The 21,325-nt window shown below is 41.8% G+C and overlaps 2 protein-coding genes across 2 annotated transcripts; both read left to right on the top strand.

Annotated features, from left to right (window-relative positions):
- The first annotated feature begins 2,909 nt into the window (after nucleotides 1-2,909).
- Nucleotides 2,910-8,095, top strand: LOC120061429 (protein transport protein Sec61 subunit alpha). Its single transcript, XM_039011235.1, has 12 exons — nucleotides 2,910-3,040; nucleotides 3,911-3,978; nucleotides 4,104-4,169; nucleotides 4,278-4,356; nucleotides 4,624-4,755; nucleotides 4,876-4,985; nucleotides 5,226-5,379; nucleotides 5,575-5,735; nucleotides 5,938-6,135; nucleotides 6,285-6,476; nucleotides 6,629-6,705; nucleotides 6,842-8,095. Exons 1-12 carry the CDS (start codon nucleotides 3,034-3,036, stop codon nucleotides 7,026-7,028), a joined length of 1,431 nt encoding a protein of 476 aa, XP_038867163.1. The 5' UTR covers nucleotides 2,910-3,033; the 3' UTR covers nucleotides 7,029-8,095.
- A 1,298-nt stretch (nucleotides 8,096-9,393) lies between these two features.
- LOC120025325 (mitochondrial intermembrane space import and assembly protein 40-A-like) lies at nucleotides 9,394-14,914 on the top strand. Its single transcript, XM_038969850.1, has 3 exons — nucleotides 9,394-9,997; nucleotides 13,751-13,849; nucleotides 14,076-14,914. The coding sequence occupies exons 1-3, from the start codon at nucleotides 9,976-9,978 to the stop codon at nucleotides 14,429-14,431; spliced, it is 477 nt and encodes a 158-aa protein (XP_038825778.1). The 5' UTR covers nucleotides 9,394-9,975; the 3' UTR covers nucleotides 14,432-14,914.
- Nucleotides 14,915-21,325: the final 6,411 nt, after the last annotated feature.

Genomic DNA, 21,325 nt, shown 5'->3' with positions numbered 1-21,325 from the left:
GACTATCCTACCGATCCTTGACTTCGGCGATGTCATTTACAAAATAGCCTCTAACACTCTACTCAGCAAATTGGATGTAGTCTATCACAGTGCCATCCGTTTTGTCACCAAAACTCCATATACTACCCACCACTGCGACCTGTATGCTCTCGTTGGCTGCCCCTCACTACATATTCGTCGCCAAACCCACTGGCTCCAGGTCATCTATAAGTCTATGCTAGGTAAAACCCCGCCTTATCTCGGCTCACTGGTCACCATAGCAACACCCACCCGTAGCACGCGCTCCAGCAGGTATATTTCACTGGTCACTCCCAAAGCCAACACTTTCTTTGGCCGCCTTTCCTTCCAGTTCTCTGCTGCCAATGACTGGAACGGATTGCAAAAATCACTGAAGCTGAAGTCTTATGACTCCCTCACTAACTTTAAGCATCAGCTGTCAGAGCAGCTTACCGATTACTGTACCTGTACACAGTCAATCTGTAAATAGCACACCCAACTACCTCATCCCCATATTGTTACTTATCCTCTTGCTATTTTTGCACCCTAGTATCTCTACTTGCACATCATCATCTGCACATCTATCACTCCAGTGTTAATGCTAAATTGTAATGATTTCGCCTCCATGGCCTATTTATTGCCTTACCTCCTTACTCATCTACATTTTCACAGATTTTTCTATTGTGTTATTGACTGTAAGTTTGTTTATCCCATGGTTAACTCTGTGTTGTTGTTTTTGTAGCACTGCTTTGCTTTATCTTGGCCAGGTCACAGTTGTAAATGAGAACATGTTCTCAACTGGCCTACCTGGTTAAATAAAGGTGGGGGGAAAAATTGAAAAAAATATGTACTGCTGTAATAATGAGGATGGAAGAGTGGTTCTGTTGCCTGTTGGTGACTTTGATGACTACTCTGAGGCTCTCAGAAAAGCAACCCCCCAGCTGATTGTTGCCAGACAAAACAAATTTGCTGAAGTACACTAGAATGAACAGAACCGTTTAATTCCCCATAACTGAGTGCTTCATTGAAATACAGTGGGCTTGTTCGGCATTGCAGCCGATAGTGCAGGCAACTGCCGACTGACTGATCTTGCAGCATAAATAACTATTCATTATTATTTGTAGATCAGTCAGTCAGTCACAATTTACCCATGATACATTATGTTTTTGATCCTCTCGAACACGGCTAGTGATTGGGCTTCTTCGACATTGCAGAGGACAGTGCAGGAGACTGCCGATAGACTGACTGATCTACAAATAACTTTGCATCATAAATAACTACTCATTATGATTTGTAGATCAGTCAGTCAGTCAGTCACAATTTACCCATGATACATTAAGGTTTTGATACTCTTGCACCAGGCCATTGGGCTCGTTTGACTGGTAAGGCAAAAGAAACCGACTGTAGATGAAAGTCGAGGAGTGAGGCCGGGGGAGATGCATCTGCGACAGCCGAAAGTCAGACACTGATGTGGTTTTCCAACAGTTAGGCTCGGTGCAACATCAAATCAACTTTGACTTGTCACATGCGCTGAATACAACAGGTGTAGACCTTACTGTGAAATGCTTACTTACAAGCCCTTAACCAACAATGCAGTTTCAAGAAAAATAAGATTTAAGAAAATATGTACGCAATAAACTAAAGTAAAAAAATTAACACAATAAAATAACAATAACGAGGCTATATACAGAGGGTACTGGTACCGAGTCAATGTGTGGGGGTACAAGATAGTAGTGGTAATTGAGGTTATATGTACATGTAGGTAGGGGTAAAGTGACTATGAATAGATAATAAACAGCGAGTAGCAGCAGTGTAAAAAAAAGCAGGGGTCAATGCAAATAGTCTGGGTAGCCATTTGATGAACTGTTCAGCAGTCTTATGGCTTGGGGTTAAAAGCTGTTAAGGGAGCCTTATGGACCTAGACTTGGCGCTCCGGTACTGCTTGCCATGCGGTATTAAAGAGAACAGTCTATGACTAGGGTGGCTGAAGTCTGACAATTTTTATGGCCTTCCTCTGACACCGCCTGGTAAAGAGGTCCTGGATGGTAGGAAGCTTGGCCCCAGTGATGTACTGGGCTGTACGCACTACCCCTTGTAGCGCCTTGAGGTCGGTTGCCGAGCAGTTGCCATACCAGCCGGTGATGCAACCAGTCAGGATGCTGTCGATGGTGCAGCTGTAGAACTTTTTAGGGATCTGAGGCAGTGTTCCCATTGTTTATAAAAGTTTTTCTTTATTATGTCAAAATAAACATGTCGCCAACCCCCATATAACACAATCATAAACTGAAAATATACATGTGTAAATTGTACAATCAATTGGTGAGAAAGACTGTATACATACATGACAGGCAAAGTTGGTTCCACGGTTCACACTCTAATGATCGGTTGACAATAGAACCTCCCACAATGCAGGTAATGGCTGCAGGATGAAGTTAGTGAAGATCAACTGCAGAAACTGGCAGTCAAAACTTGATGACCTTTGATCACATTATTTTTGTAAAGCTCCTGCAGTGGACATGTAGTTGCAAGTCGAAAAAAATGTATCCCCATAATGCAGCACGGTTTGAATGGGTTATGTGCCCATTCGCTTACATTTGTTTGCAGGAAGTAATCTCTTTATTGTTTAATGCCAACGGCGTGTCAATGTTTGTATTTTATGTCTCTTCGTCATAATAAGAATCTATCAAAGTCATCACATTTTTCATGGAGACAGTGGGGTTATGAAAAAGCTGACCGACACACATCTAGCCATATGCATTGAGGGCCAGTACAGTGCTACAACGACCTGGGCAGACAGAAGAAAAATATTGACCCTACCGCATAGTTTTCAGTTTACTATTAACTCTAGAAACTAAAGATACACCCACTTTCTGTTGAACTGACGTGTTGAAGCGCCTGTGTAGTGGTGACGTGTCTCTAAAGTGCTTTCTTTCCAAGCGCAGAGCTTTTCGCCCGTAGTCAGAACGAAAACTGGAGAGACCCACTGTCTGATCCACAGGGACCATACACTAAGAACGTAACGCTTGGGACATCAACATGGGCAGTGAGTATCCCCTAGAATGAAGTAGCTAGCTAGCTAGCTAAAGGACGATTTCACATAAACAGGAAACATTTGAATCAGATACAAGCAATGAGATTTTTCTATGATTGGATCTGTTTATGGAGGCCATTTTCATTGTAACGTTAGCTAGCAAGCATTTAGCTAGCTAACATTTAGTTTGACGACGAGTACTCCGTGTGTAAAACATATTTTGAACTCCTGTCTTCAACAACAATGACTGCAATGAAATGGTTAGCTTTGTTATTTGTCAATAAACGAACGTTTATACTAACGTTAGCTAGCTAAATAAGGTTAACTAATTTAGCTCGCTAACGTTAGCTGTCAGTGTCAGTTGATAGCTAGTTAACTAGCTACTTGCTAACATTACATTAGCTAGCTAGCTAACAGCTATACATATTTGTTAGTTACTTCGTATTATTAAATGCACAGTCGGCTACATTGATAACTATTTAATATCTACCATTGTTACATGATCATTGATATCTCAGAGCTCGGTAACTTTGCAGGTTTATCTTGCAGGGGTTATGCTAACATAGCTAGCTAAACTTGAAGTAGACAACCAGACTAGTGATGACGACGCACAGCTAACAGTCAGTGTTTGCCACATAAGTAACTCCATATCATAAGCAGCAAATGCTAACTGAAACCCTTTACCTGGTATGCAAAATGTTTAATTTAACTATTTTGTGTAATACGATCTGTTTTCATAGTGAATTCGCTCATATCCAAAGATTCAAACCTCTAGTTATGCATGTATCGCTATGCCACGTCCCCCTATAAATAGGTTCACTGCCCTTGATTTATGTTTATTATGGGGAACCAATAACATCCCTCCCTTTGTCTGTTTTTTAGTCAAATTCCTGGAGGTAATAAAGCCCTTCTGCGCTGTATTACCTGAAATCCAGAAACCCGAAAGAAAGGTACAGTATTTACTACATGATGACAAGAATCGTTTTACTTTAAACTTTATAAACCTCTGTATGTGTTATGTTGTTAATGCTGTCATTTTGCTTCCATGTATCGCTGTAATTGTTGTGTTCAACAGATCCAGTTCAGAGAGAAGGTACTATGGACAGCCATCACTCTCTTCATTTTCCTTGTGTGCTGCCAGGTAAATATCTGCCTTTTTGTTCACACAATATTTTCTAGCATGTTAAACGAGTAGAATTAAATAAATAAAAACCCTCACACCTGAATGTCTGTCACATCTATCCTCCAGATTCCCCTGTTTGGCATCATGTCATCAGACTCTGCAGATCCCTTCTACTGGATGAGAGTGATTCTGGCCTCCAACAGAGGTAGGTTGTTGTCACTATTGCAATGTAGAGACATCAAATTAGAGTAACAGGTAAATAAATGAATGGCTCTGCGAATTGATAAGTCAATCAAGGAACATATCAACGAATTAGTAACTGAGTGTGGGAATTGATAGTGTTGAGTTGATCAATTGGAGTGATAACTTTATCTCCGACTTGAATGGGTGAATGGTGTTATTTATGAATGAATGGCTGAACATCTCTATGGCTCTGCTCTCCTGTTAACGTCCCCTGGGTCTCTCCCTCAAGGTACCCTGATGGAGCTGGGTATCTCTCCGATCGTCACCTCAGGCCTCATCATGCAGCTCCTGGCTGGGGCTAAGATTATCGAGGTGGGAGACACCCCCAAAGACAGGGCCCTCTTCAATGGAGCACAGAAATGTAAGACCACAAGCCCCACTTCCTGTTCCTAGTTTGAGTATCTTTGACTTGATTCTGTCAAGCACGAGCATTACTGTGAATGAAGCCATAGATTCTTTAACCCCTTGCCATCTTCTACAGTGTTTGGTATGATCATCACCATTGGTCAGGCCATCGTGTATGTGATGACTGGCATGTATGGAGACCCCTCCGATATGGGCGCTGGGATCTGTCTTCTCATCATCATCCAGGTGGGCCCTCCTCACCACCCCTCTGAGTCATATTCTTATCCCTACTCTTTACCTTCCCTATCAGATCCAGGCTTGGTCCTAAAATAGAGCAAGGTTCACATCATATTCTTGAATCAATCCAACTCTCTCAGATTACTTCATGGAATGTAGGAAGAATAGGTATATTTAAAGGAAGTCAAATAGGGCTCCAGTGTGAGTGGTTTGTCTCTGTCTTTCTAACCCATCTGTCTCCCCCTCTAGCTGTTTGTGGCCGGTCTAATCGTGCTGCTGCTGGATGAGCTGCTGCAGAAGGGTTATGGTCTGGGTTCTGGTATCTCTTTGTTCATCGCCACCAACATCTGTGAGACCATCGTCTGGAAGGCCTTTAGCCCCACCACCGTCAACACTGGCAGAGGTATGGGGCATTGAAACTGATGTGCCATGTCTGGGTGTACATTTAGGACAGACTTACTCATTTCCAAGTAGTAATTTCACATAAGACCAACTAGGACTCCTATAGATCCAGACTTGGCCTTGAAACCTCCCAGGAGTATGGCCAGGTGGTCTCTAGATGTGAGGCTGATGTTTGAGTATCTTGTCTTGTGTTTAGGCACAGAGTTTGAGGGGGCTATCATTGCTCTCTTCCACCTGCTGGCCACGCGGACAGACAAGGTGCGCGCCCTGAGAGAGGCCTTCTACCGCCAGAACCTGCCCAACCTCATGAACCTCCTCGCCACTGTCTTCGTCTTTGGTGTAGTCATATACTTCCAGGTCAGTAACGCTCTTTCTTCATTGTCTGTCCTAAAACCAGTTAAAGGAGTTGAACACATTTGTTATTGTCAGATAATTGGTCACTCAAAAAACAACACAATGTGGTAGTTTTTTTCTTCACCTTTTTAGTAATGTCCATTTAGACTTTATAAATGTATACTGTATCTCACCATGTCCGTCTCTTCCTCCCATCTCTCCACAGGGCTTCAGGGTGGATCTGCCCATCAAGTCTGCCCGTTACCGTGGCCAGTACAACACTTATCCCATCAAGCTCTTCTACACCTCCAACATTCCAATCATCCTCCAGTCTGCCCTCGTGTCCAACCTGTACGTGATCTCTCAGATGCTCTCCACACGATTCAGTGGTAACTTCCTGGTTAACCTGCTGGGCACCTGGTCAGTAAGTACACACCATTTTTTTTTTTTTATCCCTGATCTACCATGTCTGAACTCTAAACTCAATTTAACTACATTTGACATGTTTGACACATATCCAGCAGCACAGACTATATGAGATGACCAGACGTGTGTGTGTGTGTGTGTTTGTAGGACACGTCGTCAGGTGGTCCAGCCCGTGCCTACCCAGTGGGTGGGCTCTGTTACTACTTCTCTCCCCCGGAGTCGTTTGGCTCGGTCCTAGATGACCCCATCCACGCTGCCATCTACATCTGCTTCATGCTGGGCTCCTGTGCCTTTTTCTCCAAGACCTGGATCGAGGTGTCCGGCTCATCTGCCAAAGATGTAAGTCCTGCTACCACATGTGCTGTACATTTGTTAGACTATGTATTCATCAACTAATTTGATTTAATTCAAATTACTCAAGGGCTTTTGTGGGCAGCGTGTGTCAGAGGACCTGTACATGTTATGTAAACATAGTGTGTTTTGTCACCCAGGTGGCTAAGCAGCTAAAGGAGCAACAGATGGTTATGAGGGGACACAGAGAGACCTCCATGGTCCATGAACTCAACAGGTGAACAATCTCAGCCATCTCTCTAACCTTTAGCCATAACAATCCACATCATCATAGCTTTACCAGGGTTTAATATTACACTATTCCAAACTTTCTTCAGGTAATGATTGGTGCACTACTACTCTGTGTGTTCCAGGTACATCCCCACAGCAGCTGCCTTTGGTGGTCTCTGTATCGGCGGCCTTTCTGTCATGGCGGACTTCCTGGGTGCTATTGGCTCGGGAACGGGTATCCTGCTGGCCGTCACCATCATCTACCAGTACTTTGAGATCTTTGTCAAGGAGCAGAGTGAAATGGGCAGCATGGGAGCCCTGCTCTTCTAGACAGACACCTGGCTGCCAACTCCTGTGACGAAACGACCCTCTTAATGCACATGGACAGATCAGACCAAGTCCCACCAAATCTCCATCTATTATTATTATTATTCCCATAATTTATGTCCATTTAGATTTTTTAAATCTGCATAATTAATCTGTGTCATTTCCCGAGGGCTTTCTGGCATCTCCCCCTGACATGGCCTATAGAAGGTTCAGCTCGAACAGAATGGTTTGTGTAGCAAAGTGGTGGGACTGACTACATCCTGACATTCACAACCCTTGGCCTGCTCCCCCTTTTAGTCATAACACATAGATCAATCGCTCAACTCAGTTTGCCTGATGCCTGGGACTGGTTAGCCTTCTCAGAGTCATCATCTGAAGTGTTTCATATCTGTATAAAATGGTCTGATCCACAGGGGGGGGGGGGTGTTCCTTTTCAGACTGAGAGAAGAGCTCTGTGGCTCATGTACGCAATCATGTGTACTACACTGGGATGAGGGCTGTCCCTCTATTACTGGACTTCTTTCATACAACCCAACACAGTATACATAGGAACACTTTGTTTTTCTGCTTAATTTCCATCATCTCTATTACCTGGAGGATATAGATGAGTATGAGTGTACAGTATACCTTCATAGCTGGGCTCTATGGTACAATCTTTATCTGGGGTGTTGACCTGATGGCCACTCATTTCACTGAGTAGCAAAGGAAGTTTTGGACCAGGCTCAGAACTATTCAGAACATAACCATGTTTGTCTGCCAGACGTGACTGTTTTAAAGCAGGTATCCAATATAGGATCAGGTAGAGTGTAGGGCTCTGTGTGGTCCAGCTTTGTCAAAAACAAATGTGTTTAATGTGAAAGTGTGCAGCAGTGGAAGAGTTTATCAAGTGAACCACTCAGCAGAAGGTCCTTAATGTTGAAACTGGGCGTGCGTTTAGGGAGAGGTAATCGTATATATGCCACGTTCATACCTGTTGCCCACTTTGTTGGGTAAGATTGGGTGAGGACAGATTTTTTTGTGTGTTTTTGTCTGCTTTGAGCATGACTGTATTAAAAACACTTTCACATGTCGTGGAGTTTGGTTTTCTGTATATATGCCATGCATTGAATCCATCAACAGTGTAAAATACGTTTTTTTAATATGTAAAAAAAATAAAATAATAGTATGCTGTTCAGAACAAATGTATTCCGGGAAAAAAAGATCTTTCTCAATAAAAACTCATTTTAGGGAAAAGTAGTTTTTTCTTTGTAAAGATTACACTAACAACTTGAATTATTGTCTGGATAAATCCATCACAACACACTTAGAGCAAAGTAGCTTTGTGTCACATGATGAAAATAACTTTACAATATCTAGAAGTGTAAACTCATGGTCTACGGTGTAAACCAACTTGCTTTTATGTATCTAGCTACTGTCCCTTAAAGCCCTTAAAGCCGATTTATGCTTGGTGTTGAGGCTCTGTATGGAGGTGTAACCGATGTGAAATTGGCTAGCTTGTTAGCGGGGTGCGCGCTAATAGCGTTTCAATCGGTTGACGTCACTCGCTCTGAGATCTTCCTTGCTCTGCAAGGGCCGCGCCTTTTGTGGACGGATGGGTAACGATGCGTCTAGGGTGGCTGTTGTCTGTGTGCAGAGGGTCCCTGTTTCGATCCCAGGTAGGGGCGAGGAGAGGAACGGAAGCAAAACTGTTACAGAGGGTGTGATGCAATTGCTGAGCTTGCGGAGGCCAAATCGAGCGTACACCTCCCAAATATTTTAAAGAGGGCTCTATAGCTCCGCATTGACATGATTGGTTGACGTTAGGTGGAGGCGGAAGGCCTGTATAAACACAAACCCACTTCCTTAACAACAGCTCTGCTCCACGAAACGCATGAAGTATGAATGCCCTGACTTCTGCAGAGGCCGTATGGCAGCATTTCAAGTCACACCTGTACATTAAAGCCGATTTATGCTTGATATGGCCATGTGGCCCGAAGACTCTGTATGGAGAGTTGTGTACCGAATCGCCGTGCGCCTCCCAAATGTTTTAACAATGCGGATGGCTCCGTATAGCTCTGCATTGACAAGATTGGTTGACAATTTATGGTCATTAAAAGCCAATGTATGGTCATTCAAGCATCGAATTGGCCATACAGTATTTACTGCAATGTGGCCTCTACATAAGTCAGGGCATTCATACTTCTTGCACTTCGAGAAGCAGAGTTTTCAAGGAAGTGTGTTTGTGTTTATACAGGACGCACTGCCCCCACCTACCTTCAACCAATCATGTCAGTGCGGAGCTATATGGAGCCCTACACATTGTTACAACATTTGGGAGGCGCACCGTGATGTGGTACAGCTTGATTTGGCCTCCGTTAGCTGGACCAGATTACATCAAGCATAAATCGGCCTTAGTCACACGCGTATGTTAACTCCGTATTAACGTTGAGGTTTACAGTTTTAGCGGACTTTTCTTAGCGGATTTACAATCATCGCGAATTGAATTATGGGGCGTTTCAGGCCCGACGTGAACATAATTGTACACTCGCAAACTCCATTAGAAACGAGGGCTCAGGGGCTTAAATTGCAAACTTTCCTTGCTTGTCTAATCATTTGGACCGACGACAAATATGGCTGCGGCGATTCCCCAAGGGCATATGACGAGGGTGTGTCTTTTAAGTGTTTGGACTGCAACCTAAGTATTTGACAGTTCCATAAGAATTTATGTCAGGAACTAAGAGGGGCAGCTAAAATGGGTCCTTCGTTCTTACGTCCTCAGATGCACTGACACAAAAAACGTGGGTTATGTGAACGATGAAGTAGTTGTGAAACAGCTAGCTAGCTAGCTATACAATACCAAATTATTATATTTTTGTAATTGATAAAGTAGTATAACATCAGTCGGGAAACTCGGCACCGTAGGAACACCTTGAAGGGCACAACACGTCAGTAGACACCACACACCGAAGAAATGTCCTCAGTCAAGGAGGAAGGTAACGTTACATGCTGTGTGAATGAATGACCGCTTCTCTTCAAACTGGTTAGATGCAGTAGCTAGCTAGCTAACGTTGCTCGATCATTGTATTTTATAATTATGATTCTACTTAGAACGAGGCATTGTTTGTCTCCAATGCTTGTAGAACCAGGTTCAGCCAGAGATAGATTTAGAAAATCTATGTCGCTGATTTCAGGCATGGTGTGTTTCAGTACAAGTAGACGGACTGCTGTCGGTGTGATAACTTATGAATGGGTGATTCTGCAACTACGGGCACTTCTATGTCCTCGGGTCAATTTTGGGGATTTTATAAAAAATAAAACAAATATTTGTATGTTAAGTTCACACTGTAATCACCCCATACCCTTTTAAACACCTCTCTATCAAGTATTTTAGCTACTTTTCAGATGCATTTTATACCTCAATTTAACTATTTTGCCCTTGTCCCTGACCCAGACTTTTAAACTTCTATGTTTTTCTATGAGAACATTAATAATTACACATTTATATAATGTTATGTAATACAGAGTCAATTAAATAAAATCTATATCAATATTTGTGAGAATGCCCTTTATATTGTTTTTTTTACACCTTTGGAAGTGGTGTCATTTCCACCACTAAGGACAAAATACCTCTTAATAAAGTTTTTTCAATAGAATGTTAATTTAGTTACCATGGAAACATATTGTGACACTGAAGCACATGGCTGCAGTGGACAGTTGTTCCAGATGTGATGTCCAGAAGTTTAAGAAAAATCGAGGTAAATATTGCTTGTGTAGAGAATATTTTAATTGTCAGTCATTTCCAAACAGGCTATAATTTCTTTAATTTGTGGTAGAACTTTTGGAAAAAAAAGTGTATTTTTATGTATTTAGTATAAACTATATGCTAGCTGTAATACTAACCAAAGCATGCTGAGCAGTCTGTCAATTTTTTTCAGAAACTGTAGAAGTGTCATTTCCATCAGTCATTTCCATCACAAACTTAAGTGTGGTGGAAATAACAGAGCGTGGTGGAAATGACACATCAATTATCTTGTTTTTACATTACTTGTTTTTTTCTTTAGGCTTATTTAATCATGTTTTAAATTAATTGAATCTAGAAAATGCTCCAAGGTGTGCACAATTTGAAAACTAAGTAGTGTTTGTCTTTATTCTTAGAAGATGCCACATAAAACAGCACAGAGGTCACAGACCATATAGAAACAAAATTTTAAAAAATCCTATACGATACCAGGAAAATCTGCCAAAAGTCAGGGAGAGATACTGGAAGAAAAGGGAGAAGTGAAATCTATCTCTGAGCTTACAAAGCAAGAACAAAGAAACAAGAGAAGGCAATGGAAATGCAACCAACAGAATAGAAGACAGACTTTAAAGAGAACAGTTGCAATGGAGACCTACTTATCAGGCACCAGATGACTTGCAGCCAGAACATGAGGCTAACATACCTGCCCCTAACTTGCCTGCCGCTGATGCAGACCCTGATACCCCTTCCTCGTCATCTTGTAACAGGAATGAGAAGTCGAATACTTGCTGGAAGGAAAAAGGTTGGAAGAGGTCGATCAAAAACATACAGAGATCTTAGTATGACAAACATCAAACTTGATAATGCTTTACGGAAAGCTGAGAAACCTTTTTTTGTATATGATCGACTGATGAACCAAATGGAGAGACAAGATTCCCCAAAGACAAAACAGCAAATGAAGGGACCGCCGAAGAACTTGAGAAGGATTTTATTGTTTCAAAATGCCATCATTGCAGAGTTAAAACAAAAGTATTAAAAAATGTCAGGTGCCAAGGACAAACAAGTTGCTTCAAAAACGCTAAAGCAATGAGGGCAAATGAAAACAGACCATCAAGTCTTCAATACTCCAGGGAAAATCAGTGTAACAGAATTAGCACTGCCACAGACGAGAAAATGACTAGATTCTATGAACGTGGTGACAACAGCAGAGCAACAACAGGGAAAAAGGACCCACTAACGAGGAACAAGAATAAAAAGCAGAAGCGCTTCTTGAATGGCACAATTCAGAACCTTTATCAGAAGTTTAAGAGGGAATATTCAGAAATTCAAATTTCCTACTGTGAATTCTGCAAAAGATGTCCTTTTTGGGTTGTCAAGCCAGCAGTCCAGGATAGGGACACATGTCTCTGAAAAACCCACGCCAACATCCAGTTCATGGCGGACAAACTACAGGATCACAAAGTGATCAGCTGCAGCAACATTGAGAAAGTTATTGAGTCTTTGTGCTGAGAGAACCCGAAGAAAGAGTGCATGTATAGAGAGTGCTCCCTTTGTCAAGCAAAAGAGCTTGAAACATCTGACTTTGATGCTGGTGAGCAGACATGGTGGTTTGAGTGGAAAAACAGAGGGACACATGGAGAAGTTCACGGTACATTTGACAGTAAAAGAAAAGGTATGTGGCACACTGTAGATTCTATTGGAGGACTTCTCCAAAGGATTGAAAGAAGTTGGGGAAACACATGTACAACATTCCACACCAATACTCCAAACGGAGAGAATTAAGAGAATCTGGGGAAAGAGGAGATCATTGTGCATATTGACTTTGCAGAGAACTACCTGTGAAAATGGCCAATGAGAGACGACATCATATGGTACAGACCACAGCATGTGCATGGACTTGTCCCTGAGCCCCATCCAGGGTCCAAAAGGCACATGGAGCTGGATGCCTTGGTCTGGGAGGAACTTAGCTCTCTTTCTAAGCCTTAGATACACTTGGAAACTCCCTATACAGTACATACAAAGCAGGGAATAAAATCATACATTAAATAAAACATGTGTAGCTCTCAATGAACTCTTCCCTCTATATATGTGCTAGAATTTCTATTTGTAGCATCTAAGTGTAGTCAAGGACAACACATTGTTCTCATGTTGAAAAGGTGCTAGTTCCAATGTTTTGAATCTTACTTTGTCTTATATTAATGAAACGTGTAACAATGGTTGTTCAAATTATTTGCAGTAAAATATTGTTTTCATACATTTAAAAAATATATATATATATTTTTTTACATATGTCGTTTCCACCACACCTTGTCATTTCCATCACAACCCATATTTTTGAGGTAAATTAGTATATTATGTATAATTTACATACATTTATTTGTTTTAGATATGGAAATCATATGGTTATCATAATCTCACACAAAGGTTGGGTGGAAATATCTTATTTTTCATGATAATATGTTTTCAGCTGTCACCAAGGCAAGTTTATACATTCAGGCGTCATGTTGAATTATTCATATTAGGAAAACCTTAAAAATCACTTAAAATAATATTCAATACAAGTTCATGTACAAATGTATTAGAAATCTGTTAAAGATCAATTATATGATATTTCATTTTCAACTAAAATGGATGTTTAATGAAGGGATGGAAATTACATTTGTCTGGGGTTAAATTACAAAAATATATACATTCCTGAATAGTATGATCGCAGCCATTATCAGATATAGTTTCTAGACAAATCAAAGACAAGTACAATACTGGTAATATGGTGTTTGAATAAGTTTTAATTTCTGAAAGTTTGCACAGCCAAAGTGCCTGAAGTTGCAGAATCACCTGAAATATAAATTGGCTGGCCATTCATTTACATCACATTTGACTATGTATAAGTAAATAGTATTTGATTGGACATATTAGGGTTGACTAACTCCAGTCCATAATCCTCTTCATGCCACTTGAGTCAGCGGAGACTATTCTCACTGATATCTGCCTGTCCTCTCCACACCAGGTAAGGACCGTGTCATCTTTGTGACTAAGGAGGACCATGAAACACCGAGCAACGCTGAGCTGGTGGAGGAGGATCCTGATGACCCCTATGAAGAACGAGGTGTGTAGAGAGGAGTAGTGCTTCTCAATTAGATTCCATTAGGCCCAGATTAGCTCAATTGCTAACTAGATTGACATGAGGACATGCCCCATGCCTTACATGTTTTCATGGGTTTGTTGTGACATTGGCCAGACTTGCTGCCCTCTGTGATAACCAGTAACCTAATAGAGTTGCACTCCTTTCTGGTATAATTATCTGTTTCCCTTTTTCTCTGTCTCCTCCCAAGGTCTGATCCTGCCCAATGGGGAGATCAACTGGAACTGCCCCTGTCTGGGAGGGATGGCCAGCGGTCCCTGTGGAGCATCGTTTAAAGAGGCCTTCTCCTGTTTCCACTACAGCAAGGAGGAGGTGAAGGGCTCAGAGTGCCTGGAGCAATTCAGGGGCATGCAGGAGTGTATGCAGAGATACCCAGAACTCTACCCCCAGGAGGACGACAAGGAGACCCAGGGAGGGCCATCTGAAACAGATCCCTCCAAACAAGACTCTGCCCCTGAACCAACCTCTACCCCTACACTTGCAGCCCCTGTCCAAGACTCTAGCACTTCCACTGCCCCTGCTGACACCCCACCACCCTCAAAATGATTCACAACAAGCCCTTTCTATGGATGTGTTAAGGTGATCCTTTTTGTATCAATTATTTAAACTGATAAATGAACGTGTTGACTATTCCCCCCCACTCTAACCCAGATCGGGTTTTCCTCATAGAATATAAGAGACTTGTAGAGGGAGAAGGGTGGTCCCGTGTGGCTCAGTTGGTAGAGCATGGCGCTTGCAACGCCAGGGTTGTGGGTTCATTCCCCACGGGGGGACCAGGATGAATATGTATGAACTTTCCAATTTGTAAGTCGCTCTGGATAAGAGCGTCTGCTAAATGACTTAAATGTAAATGTAAATGTAAGGGTAAGAAAAAAGATGGGATAACTTTACTCTAGGTGTGTGTATATTTCTCTCTTTTTGCTCCTTCAGGAAAAAACCAAGACCATGTGCTGTGCTATCCTTTGCCATTACTCATGTTCTGTTTTTGTATTGATTGTTCTCTTTACTATAAAGTCCATTAGTAATTGCTTTTTGTATTTTAAAAATGTCATTTCTACTTTTTCTTTATTTTTCCATTTGTCTTTTATATTTAATTCACACCTGGTTTTTCATTTTTATTTTACAATTTTCTCAGATTCTGTGGGTGCCTTGCAAAAGTATTCAGACCCCTTGGACTTCTTCACATTTTGTTGTCTTACAAAGTGAGATTAAAATTGATTTAATTCTTTTTTTGTCAACAAATCTACAAAAAAGACTGTCAGTGAAAGAAAAAAGTTGAATAGAAATGAAATAACTAAAATATAGTCGTTGCATAAGTATTCAGCTCCATGAGTCAATACATGTTAGAAACACCTTTGGCAGTGATAACAGCTGTGAGTCTTCTTGGGTAAGTCTATAAGAGCTTTACACACCTGGAATGTGCAATATTTGCCCATTTATTATTTTAAAATTCTTCAAGCTCTGTCAAGATGTTGGGGATCATGGCTAGATTTTCGAGCAGAAAAAAAAGTCTTGCCATAGATTTTCAAGCAGATTTACGTCAAAACTAACTTGGCCACTCAGGAACATTCACTGTCGTCTTGGTAGATTTGGCCTTGTGTTGTAGGTTATTTTCCTGCTGAAAGGTGAAGTCCTCTCCTAGTCTCTGGTGTAAAGCAGACTGAAGCAGGTTTTCCTCTAGTTTGTTGCCTGTGCTTAGCTCCATCCCCTTATTTTTTATCCAGAAAAACACATTCCATGATGCAGCCACCACAATGCTTGAAAATAAAGAGGCAGTTACTCATGTGTTATGTTGGGGTCAAATCCAACACAAGGCTTTGCATTTGGGCCATGAAGTGTATTCCTTTGCTGTAATATTAATTTCGTGCCTTGTTGCATACAGGATGCAAGTTTTGTATATTTGTATTATTTTCACTGACATTTAGGTCATTATTGTGGAGTGACTACAATGTTGATCCAACCTCAGTTTTCAACCATCACAGACATTGCACTCTGGCTGTTTTAAAATCACCAATGGCCTCATGGTAACATCGCTGAGCTGTTTCAACCTGTCCTGCAGCTCAGTTCAGGAGGACGACTGTATTTGTTTATGTGTCTGGGTGGTTTAATATACATAGAGTACAAAACATTAAGGTCTTAAGACAATTGGGACATGGATTATGTACAAGTGCTATTCAGAGGGTGAATGGGCAAGACAAAAGATTTAAGTGCTTTTGAACGGGGTATGGTTCCTTGTGGAATGCTTTCGACACCTTGTAGAGTCCATTCCCCGACGAATATAGGCTATTGTTAGGGCAAATGGTGAATGGGGGGGGGGGGTGTTAGTCATTCAAAGATCATGTAACTTATGTGATTTGTTAAACCAAATGTTACTCCTGAACTAATTTAGGCTTGAATGTATTAATCCACTTTATATTTCAGATTATTTTGTTTTAATTGTTGACAAAAAATGACAAATCCATTTTAATCCCTCTTTGTAAGACAAAATGTGAAGAAATCCAATGAGTCAGAATACTTTTGTAAGGCACTCTATGTATTGTTTCTGGATAGCTGAAAGCTTAAAAAAATATATGAAATGGGAACACAATAGAAGCTACAGTGCCTTCATAAAGTATTCAAACCCCTTAACTTTTTCCACATTTTGTTGTGTTACAGCCTGAATTTAAAATGGATACAATTTCAATTTTGTGTCACTGGCCTCCACACAATACTCCATATTGGTAAAGTGGAATTATGTTTTTCAATATTTTTACAAATTAATGGATAATGAAAATCTGAAATGTCTTGAGTCAATAAGTATGCAACCCCTTTGTTATGGCAAGCTTAAATAAGTTCAGGAGTACACATTTGTTTAACAAGTCACGAGTTGCATGGACTCACTCTATGTGCAATAATAATGTTTAACATGATTTTTGAATGACTACCTCTGTACCCCACACATACAATGAATTATCTGTTAATTATATGTGTGGGGTCGAGCAGTGAATTTCAAACACATTCAACCAAAAAGACCAGGGAGGTTTTACAATGCCTCGTGAAGAAAGGCACCTCTTGCTAGATAGGTAAAAAAAAACAGACATTGAATTTCCCTTTGAGCATGGTGAAGTTATTAATTACACTTTGGATGGTGTATCAATACAGCCAGTCACAACAAATATACAGGCGTCCTTCCTAACTTAGTTGCCGTAGAGGAAGGAAACTGCTCGGAGGAAACTGAGGACATATCAACAACATTGTAGTTACTCCACAACACTAACTTAATTGACAGTGAAAAGAAGGAAGTCTGTACAGAATAAAAAAATTCAAAAACATGCAACAAGACATGAAAATAATACTGCAAAAAACTGCCAAAGCAATTAAGTTGGTCCTGAATACAAAGTGTTATGTTTGGGGAAAATCCAATATAACAAATTACTGAGTACCACTCTCCAAATGTTTGAGCATAATGGTGGTTGCATAATGTTTTAGGCATGCTTGTAATCATTAAGGACTGGGGAGTTTTTCAGGATAAAAAAGAAACAGGATGGAGCTAAGCACAGGGAAAATCTGGTTCAGTCTGCTTTCCACCAGACACTGGGAGATGTATTCACCTTTCAGCAGGACAATATCCTAAAACACAAGGCCACATCTTCGCTGGAGTTGCTTACCAAGAAGATAGTGAAGGTTCCTGAGTGGGCTAGTTACTTTTTTGACTTAAATCTACACTGAACAAAAATATAAACACAACATGTAAAGTGTTGGTCCCATGTTTCATGAGCTGAAATAAAATATCCCAGAAATTGTCCATACGTACAAAAAGCTTATTTCTCTCAAATTGTGTGCACAAATCAGTTTACGTCCCTGTTAGTGAGCATTTATCTTTTGCCAAAATAATCCATCCACCTGACAGGTGTGGCATATCAAGAAGCTGATTAAACAGCATGATCATTACACAGGTGCGCCTTGTGCTGGGGACAATAAAATACCACTTTAAAATGTCAGTTTTGTCACAACACAATGCCTCAGCTGTCCCATGTTTTGAGTGAGCATGTAATTGGCATGCTGACTGCAGGAATGTCCACCAGGGCTGTTGCCAGAGAATTGAATGTTAATTTCTCTACCATAAGCCTCCTTATGGCAGTACGTCCAACCGGCCTCACAGACCACATGTATGGTGTCGTGTGGGCGAGCAGTTTGCTGATGTCAACGTTGTGTACAGAGTGCCGCAAGGTGACGGTGGGGTAAGCATAAGCTGCAGGCAACAAAGACATTTGCATTTTATCAATGTCAATTTGAATGCACAGAGATACCACTGTGAAATCCTGAAGCCCATTGTCATGCCATTAATCTGCCACAATCACCTCATGTTTCAGCATGATAATGCATGCCCCCATGTCACAAAGATCTTTACACAATTGCTGGAAGCTGAACATTTTCCAGTTCTTCCATGGCCTGCCTACTCACCAGACATGTCACCCATTGAGCATGTTTGGGATGCTCTGGATTGACGTCTATGACAGCTTGTTCGAGTTCCCGCCAATATCCAGTAACTTCGCAGGAGTGGGACAACATTCCACAGGTCACAATCAACAGCCTGATAAACTCAATGTGAAGGATATGTGTCGCGCTGCATGAGGCTTATGGTGGTCACACCAGATACTGACTGGTTTCTGATCCACACCCCTACCTTTTTTAAGGTATATGTGACCAACAGATGCATATCTGTATTCCCAGTCATGTGAACTCCATAGATTAGGGCCTAATTAATGTTCACTGCTCAACCAAAATAAAGAGAAGACTAAAATAACACATCCTAGATCTGAATGAATGAAATATTCTTATTAAATACTTTTTTCTTTACATAGTTGAATGTGCTGACAACAAAATCACAGAAAAATTATCAATGGAAATCAAATTTATCAACCCATGGAGGTCTGGATTTGGAGTCACACTCAAAATTAAAGTGGAAAACCACACTACAGGCTGATCCAACTTTGATGTAATGTCCTTAAAACAAGTCAAAATGAGGCTCAGTAGTGTGTGTGGCCTCCACGTGCCTGTATGACCTCCCTACAACGCCTGGGCATGCTCCTGATGAGGTGGCGGATGGTCTCCTGAGGGATCTCCTCCCAGACCTGGACTAAAGCATCCGCCAACTCCTGGACAGTCTGTGGTGCAACGTGGCGTTGGTGGATGGAGTGAGACATGATGTCCCAGATGTGCTCAATTGGATTCAGGTCTGGGGAACGGGCGGGCCAGTCCATAGCATCAATGCCTTCCTCTTGCAGGAACTGCTGACACACTCCAGCCACATGAGGTCTAGCATTGTCTTGCATTAGGAGGAACCCAAGGCCAACCGCACCAGCATATGGTCTCACAAGGGGTCTGAGGATCTCATCTCGGTACCTAATGGCAGTCAGGCTACCTCTGGCGAGCACATGGAGGGCTGTGCGGCCCCCCAAAGAAATGCCACCCCACACCATGACTGACCCACCGCCAAACCGGTCATGCTGGAGGATGTTGCAGGCAGCAGAACGTTCTCCACGGCGTCTCCAGACTCTGTCACGTCTGTCACATGTGCTCAGTGTGAACCTGCTTTCATCTGTGAAGAGCACAGGGCGCCAGTGGCGAATTTGCCACTCTTGGTGTTCTCTGGCAAATGCCAAACGTCCTGCACGGTGTTGGGCTGTAAGCACAACCCCCACCTGTGGACGTCGGGCCCTCATACCACCCTCATGGAGTCTGTTTCTGACCGTTTGAGCAGACACATGCACATTTGTGGCCTGCTGGAGGTCATTTTGCAGGGCTCTGGCAGTGCTCCTCCTGCTCCTCCTTGCACAAAGGCGGAGGTAGCGGTCCTGCTGCTGGGTTGTTGCCCTCCTACGGCCTCCTCCACGTCTCCTGATGTACTGGCCTGTCTCCTGGTAGCGCCTCCATGCTCTGGACACTACGCTGACAGACACAGCAAACCTTCTTGCCATAGCTCGCATTGATGTGCCATCCTAGATGAGCTGCACTACCTGAGCCACTTGTGTGGGTTGTAGACTCCGTCTCATGCTACCACTAGAGTGAAAGCACCGCCAGCATTCAAAAGTGACCAAAACATCAGCCAGGAAGCATAGGAACTGAGAAGTGGTCTGGGGTCACCACCTGCAGAACCACTCCTTTATTGGGGGTGTCTTGCTAATTGCCTATAATTTCCACCTGTTGTCTATTCCATTTGCACAACAGCATGTGAAATTTATTGTCAATCAGTGTTGCTTCCTAGGTGGACAGTTTGATTTCACAGAAGTGTGATTGACTTGGAGTTACATTGTGTTGTTTAAGTGTTCCCTTTATTTTTTTGAGCAGTGTATTTCAAATGACTGACTTGCTTATATTGCGTTTATATTTTTGTTCAGTATACTTGAAGATCTACGGCAAGACCTGAAAATGGTTGTCTAGCAATGATCAACAACCAATTTGACAGAGCTTGAAGAATTTTAAAATAACAAATTGACAAATGTTGCACAATCCAGGTGTGGAAAGCTCTTAGAGGCTTACCCAGAAAGACTCAAAGCTGTAATCACTGCCAATGGTGCTTCTACAAAGTATTACATTGGGGTTGAATGCTTACGTAAATTACATTTTTTTATTTTATTTTCAATAGATGTGCAAACATTTCTAAAAACATTTTCACTTTGTCATTATTTTGAAATCAGGCTGTAACACAACAAAATGTGGAATAAGTCAAGAGGTATGAATACTTTCTGAAGGCACTGTCAAATACAGGACAGTCTAAGTGGCCTATTGGTAACTTCTGCTATTGAACCCCAGAGATGTAAGACTTTTGTTTGATTCAGTTCATATCTCATTTAAATCAGTGGAGGCTCCTCAGAGGAGGAAGGGGAGGACCATCCTGAATTTCATTTTTTTAAATTGTGAAACATTAAAAAAGTTCTACTTTTTAGAAAAAAACTATATTAAATATAATCACATCACCAAATAATTAATTAAAACACACTGTTTTGCAATGAAGGTCTACAGTAGCCTTAACAGCACTCTGTAGGGTAGCACCGTGGTGTAACCAGAGGACAGCTACCCCCCCCCCCCCCCCCCCCCCCCCACCTCTGGGTACATTGACTTCAACAAAACGGCTTGTGGTTCTCACCCCCTTTCCATAGACGTACACAGTAATTATAGTAACTAACACAGATGTCCTCCAACCTATCAGAGCTCTTGCAGCATGAACTGACATGTTGTCCACCCAGAGGGTTGGGGCTAATAAACAACACTTTGGAGTAGGATTTTGTTACGGGGGAAGTGAAGTCTTTCTACAGTCGTGAAGAACGAGGGCGGGAGAAGAGGGCGGTGGAGAGGACGAAGGGACGTTGTGTGAACAGTTAGAAATAGCGGAAAAACAAACAATCAAACTTTACTCGATGTGGCGGCGGTTCAGCACAGCTGTGCTGTGACTGGGTT

The sequence above is a fragment of the Salvelinus namaycush genome, chromosome 2 (assembly GCF_016432855.1).
Source record: "Salvelinus namaycush isolate Seneca chromosome 2, SaNama_1.0, whole genome shotgun sequence".
In the NCBI taxonomy this organism is placed as follows: Eukaryota; Metazoa; Chordata; class Actinopteri; order Salmoniformes; family Salmonidae; genus Salvelinus; species Salvelinus namaycush.
Note: the sequence above shows the minus strand (reverse complement) of the source record. Positions and strands in the feature narration are given on the sequence as shown.